Source organism: Nicotiana tabacum, chromosome 21 (genome assembly GCF_000715075.1).
Source record: "Nicotiana tabacum cultivar K326 chromosome 21, ASM71507v2, whole genome shotgun sequence".
Classification (NCBI taxonomy): Eukaryota; Viridiplantae; Streptophyta; class Magnoliopsida; order Solanales; family Solanaceae; genus Nicotiana; species Nicotiana tabacum.
In genome coordinates this window covers 99,115,336-99,121,196 of record NC_134100.1, presented here as the reverse complement: position 1 = coordinate 99,121,196, position 5,861 = coordinate 99,115,336, and the positions used below count along the sequence as shown (strand labels likewise).

General features: G+C 32.4%; 1 protein-coding gene across 1 annotated transcript; it reads right to left on the bottom strand.

The window, feature by feature from the left end:
- Positions 1-3,339: 3,339 nt before the first annotated feature.
- LOC107820307 (peroxidase 57-like) lies at positions 3,340-5,391 on the bottom strand. The gene is made up of 2 exons (XM_016646569.2): positions 5,108-5,391; positions 3,340-4,332 (listed from the first exon to the last, which is right to left on the bottom strand). The coding sequence occupies exons 1-2, from the start codon at positions 5,312-5,314 to the stop codon at positions 3,553-3,555; spliced, it is 987 nt and encodes a 328-aa protein (XP_016502055.1). The 5' UTR covers positions 5,315-5,391; the 3' UTR covers positions 3,340-3,552.
- Positions 5,392-5,861: the final 470 nt, after the last annotated feature.

Below are 5,861 nucleotides of genomic sequence, written 5' to 3'. Positions count from 1 at the left end.
AAGTAAAAGTAGGCGAAAATTGTTTTTTAAAAAAAGTAAAAGAAAGTGAAAAATTAAAAAATAAAAGTAAAAGAATGTGAAAATTTTAAAAAGTAAAAGTAAAAGAAGTTGGAATTAAAAAATAAAAGTAAAGGTAGCTGAAATTATTTTTTAAAAAAAGTAAGAGAAAGTAGAAATAAAAAAAAGTAAGATAAGTGGAAATTAAAAAAAAGAAAAGTAAAATAAGTGAAAAATAAAAAAAAGAAAAGTAAAAAGTGAGAAATTAAAAAAATAAAAGTAAAGGAAAGTGGGAAATTATTTTTTTAAAAAAGAAAAAAATGGGAAGTGAGAATTCTTTTTAATTAAAAAAATAATAAAGTAATAAAATAAAATAAAATAATCTGAAAAAAATTTCGATTTTGTTTTTCTATAAATAGAAGAGAAATATGAGGAGAAAGGGGGAGGGAGAAGGAGTAAAAAATAAGGGAGGAGGGAACTGAGAGAAATTATTTTTTTCTTCTTCTACGCTAAGGGAATTTCTACTCGTGTCATTCTTTCTCCGTATTTCTTTCAAGCAATCAAGCAAGTCATCACCCAAAACCCAACAAAAATACTTCACAACATCCTTATTTACATGCCAATAAGTGGAGTCAATAGTCGAGGTCGAGGATTCTGTTGGAGCTCCGTTCACTAGGTTTGATATTATTTTGATGTTAATCGTCGCTTATACTTGTTCGACGTTCGTCCGAGTTATTGTACCTGTTCTTGGAGACTCATTTAATTGAAAATTTTGCATTAAAGGTTTATTCATCCCTCTGTTCTTTTTATCTTATTTCATGTGATTTTATTTATTTGCCTTTAAACTTTATAAATAATAATGTAAGTTAGTCCTTAAATGATATATGCTTAATCATGTTTTTGGAAATATGGCATTCAAACTTGCTTTAAAGTTGCGAAGATTTGGACCCTAATGAATTTGGGCTTCAATTGTTGGTTGTAGGGTATTGATATATGATGGTTTATTTATTCAAATATCTAAAATCATACACTTCTTCCACAAGTAATTCCATAATTCATGGCCTTCACAATAATCTCTAACTTAGGAAAGAAACAAATCATGAATATGCTAGAATGCTTTAGGAGTACTCATAACTAATTGAATTATCGTGATTATGTATACGTTCGCGTGACATTATTACGATTCCCAAAACTAAAATCAATGTATGCGTTCGCGCAACTTTGGCGAAACAACCTTAAATATAATAAAAATGCTATTAATTGTGTGCACGTACACGTGACATGATTTTGGCACAATAAACAAAACGGATTCACACACGTAATTCGTTTCAAAGATAATTTCATATTTTAATATAAAAGTGGACAGATAAAATATGAAAACCAATAAATCACAGTTTATCTAAAACTAGTTCAAGCCAAGTTAATAGTCAATAAAGCGACCGTGCTAGAACCACGAGACTCGGGGAATGCCTTACACCTTCTCCCCGGTCAACAGAATTTCTTACCCGGACTTTGTTTTCGCAGACCAATAATAATAGAGTCAAACCTTCCTTTGACTAGAGATTCATATAAAAGGTGACTTGGAACACCCAAAAAATCAATTCCAAGTGGCGACTCTGTAAATAAAATAAACCCTACTCAAATTTGTCACTTTAATTGAAAAAACTTTTAACCCACAACAATCCATAACACATATATCTTTTGGGGCTAAAAGAGGTGTGACATTCGGGTTGGAAGATGAAGGGGCAATTTGCTGAGGCATGGACTTGGAAGTTTTTGCCATCGGATTCTGGAATATATGAAGGTTTGAAGAAAATATATGAAGATTTGAAGATGGGATGAATATATGAAGGTCGAGGTTGAAGATTCAAAGAGAAAGTATATAGGTTAGAGGATGGAGATATGAAGATCTAAGGAGCAATGTATGAAGATTTAAAGGGGTTAAAGGTAAGTAGAGAATTCGAGGGTAAATCAAAGAGCTCTGGAACCGAAAAGTGGAGAAGTGATAAAGGGGCAGAGTTTTTATAGAGAAAGGACAATCAATGCATGACGTTTCATATTTGAGGACAGTCAACCGGCGACTGACACGTGTCCGAAGTTAAAACGATGTAACGGATGGGGCATTTCGTTGACCCATCAATTCAGTTGTAATGTATGAAGGAAGATACCAGGGTTCATTTATCACTTCCCGTCGCTTCGATAAATCTACCCTCCAGAAAACGAGGGGACTATCTGTGTACGGGTAAAATTGGGGAAAATGGCTACCCCGATTCCCCGGTGAGGGAACGAAAGGGGAGCATGGATCCGTGAGGTTATAGTCGAGGCCAAAGACCCCTCATATCGAGACCCAAGAAGATTGATTGGTATATCCGACATCAGACATGGTAAAGCGACGCACCTTGGATCGAGTATAACTTCTAGACCTTGGGAGACTAGTGGACGATTATGCACCACGGATAGGGCGCCGTAATACTTGCCATCAACCGGATTTTACGGCGTGAATCTCGTTCAGTATCGATTATGGATCAACAATCACCGGGAAAAGAAGATTTTTACCTCTTTTAGACTTATACTAGGACTGAAATTCTCCTACTATATAAAAGAAAAAAATTTTCTTTAGTCGGATAGTACATTGTAACATGCAATTCAAAGCAATAAAAGTTTACTTTTGTCTTCTAGCTACTGTTAAAGGCATTACTCACTTGTTATGTTCTTCATTCGCGACTGAGCTTGAATCGAGGGTCCAATCGAGGACGAGTTCATTATTCAATCTAGGATCAGGCTTGGTCATAACATTGATATTGGTTTGATCGTTTATTTCGTCTTTAATTCATTTACTATTTGTTATTCTTAACTATTCGTTTTGAATTAAACCACGCATCCTTTAAACCGCATACAAATTTAATTGTTACCTCATTTTGGAGTAAATAGTAATTTTCATCGCATAACGTGCCCTTCGTGCACAAAATTAAGCTTCGCTTTTAACCATTTTAGTTGTCATTGTTACCTTTTAGGGATATGACGTCATTTTTAAAACTTATTGAGTATAACGTCATTTGTACGTTAAATAATGGAGGCAAACGATCTTTAATTAAAGACTTGCTTTAACAATTTTATTATGACTTTTTAACTTAATGGATATCCATATAATACTTTTGATAATTGTACGAATATAATTAAGTAAGGGTTATGTTATGTGTACTAAAAGTGATATAAAGAGTATTAGCAAAAGAAAAAGATATAAAAAGGACAAGAATGATCAGAGGCGGATCCAGAATTTAAATCTTATGGGTTCAATTTTAAGATTTTTAACATTAAACCCATTATAGTTGGAGCTTAATACATTATGTTACCCTGTCATAAAATTAAAAAAAAAGAATGAAACTAGAGAAACCAATATTTTTAACTCTCATTTCCTTTCTTCCAAATCTCCTAGCCCACAAAAGTCTAGTTAATTCAAACTGGCGTTGAATAAATATAAGATAATACATAATAAGAACATAGATTGATTTTAATAACTCCCAAAATATAACACTTACAACATTTTAATTAAGATTATTTATTGAAGACCCTGCAATTTTTTCTAATTTCTCCATCATCCCCTACTAGTACATTAATACTTCCCATCTTGACCATAGCCTTAGCAAAACTCTGTCTAAATGCATTTCCATTGGCTGCAAATCTTGAAACAATTGGTGCACTTAATTTATCCAAAGCAAGTTCTTGATCAATCTTCAAAACCCCTTTCTTCAACAAGATTTGCTTATAAAATTGATTGTCAACTACAAAAGATGTATTTTGATCCAAAAATGTTGTTGGAACATCATCCAAGGTTGTTGGTGGTGTAGACGTGTTACAAAGTTTGAAAAGTTTTGTAACCAATTCAGGATCCATTGTGGGATCAGGTTTTCCTGTACCTCGAAAATTCGAAACCCGAAACTGAAAAAAGAAACAATGTGCAATTCCAACTGTATGAGCTCCTAATAATGTCACCATGTCATTTTTGTTTAGGCCTAGGGTTTTAAAGAATGCTAAAATTTCTGACACTGAACGATTCGGGCCGGGTAAGTCCACTTCTGAGGCGTTTGACACGAGGCCGTCGCGCCTGCCCGTCGGAATAGTGTATTTTGGTCCTCCGGCTAAGGAAACTACGTCGCGAGTAGCTAGTGTTATGATGTCCGCACATGAAACAGTTGAAGGACAATTAACTTCTAATTTTTCCTTAATTTCATCAATTAGTTCATAACCTCGTACTGTGAAGTTCGGATTAGAATCTTTTTCGGAGGTTTGATTGTTGGTTGGATCTGAATCTATCAGTATTGATGCATCACAACCCTGAAATAATAGTTACATTAGGAAAAATATCAGTAGATGACTACAACAAAAATAATTGAAGCTAATGGTTTTGCAATGAACACATAATTCATAAAAATAGTTTTAGTTCCCATTTTTGGTACTATTATATGTGGCTCCCCTACATGACTAATACTTTGGTAATGCATAAAGAATAACATTACTTTTACTGATTCTAAAATTTAAACATAAGGAAAGTTTTAATATAGAAACCGCGGCCTAAGGTGTTTTCTCTCTTTATCTGAATGATAAATCCTAAGATAGAGACATAAAGTACTCTTTTACCAAGTTGAAATGGTATAAGCAATATAATAGATGAGTTTAAATTCTACTATACTATACTAACAGTGTAAAAGAATATTTTTTATACAATAAATAACCGTCAATAAAAAATAAAATTAGTAACTTGAAAAATAAGATGAATTACCTACTATAACATGTTAAAATATACTGATGTTGTAGTAATATAGTAATTCGTTACACGATTATAAGTCAAATCCAAGTTCTATATATATAAGTGTGTTAGTGTACAAAATATATTTACACAATCATGTCACTTATATAAAATAACATGTAAATCTCTATGATAAGCATTAATTCATATCTAACATGATAACTAACTTATACGTAAATAAATTAAACTATAGTGATAGTGTAAAAAGTGAGTAAATAAGTTAAATCCTACTGAATATATGATTAATCTACTAACTACAATCTGCAAAATAAGTCCAAAGAGAAACAATTTTTAGATTCTTACTCTAACACCACAGTCATGAAAATGCAAGCGAAGTAAAGCTCCTGTAATGGAATGGTCACTTTTGAACTTCTCCTTCACTACATTTTTCACAATAGTTTCAGCCTTTGGACAGCTAGAACTATAGAAACCAACTTTAAGTTGAGCTGATACAAAATCTTGATTAAAAAAGTAACACAAAAACACCAATAACAATGTCACTATCTTCATCTCTTTAATACTAATATTCTTGAACCAAATAGCAACTAAAGCAAGAGAGGATCTCACTTATAACAAAAAATAGCAAGTACTAAACCAGTTATATAGAGCAAGTTTAAAGATGGTTTTGAGCTGAAGTTTGAAGTGTTCAACTGATAATTTTTTGATTCTTTTGTATGTTTGTTAAGTTTATTATGAGAATATACTGCATGAGCCGGCTAAAATAGCAGCCAATAGAAGCACATATTTAAGACAGCCGGCAAAATATAGGCATATATAGCAGGTTAATTTTTCCTAATCTAAGGGTTGTAGTTTTAACTTTTATATACGCTAACAAAGTAAAAATAAAAATACACTATCAATATAGTTTAATATGTGATTATCTCATGTTAAGTTGTTAACAATTTAATGATTATCATAGAATTTATTTGTTTTTTTTGTATAACTATTTGTATTCGGAACCCACCGGATCAGCTAATCCAGTTTTGTACTGTGTAGGGTCCACTTAAGAAGAAGCGGTACCTATTTCTTCAATCGGGGTTCGAACCCAAGACATTTG

Bases quoted from the DNA above. Each gene is read 5' to 3' on its own strand.
- LOC107820307 (XM_016646569.2), bottom strand. From the start codon at position 5,314: ATGAAGATAGTGACATTGTTATTGGTGTTTTTGTGTTACTTTTTTAAT. The intron at 4,333-5,107 runs GTAAGAATCTAA...CTATTATTTCAG, and splicing joins TTCATGACTGTGGTGTTAGA to GGTTGTGATGCATCAATACT.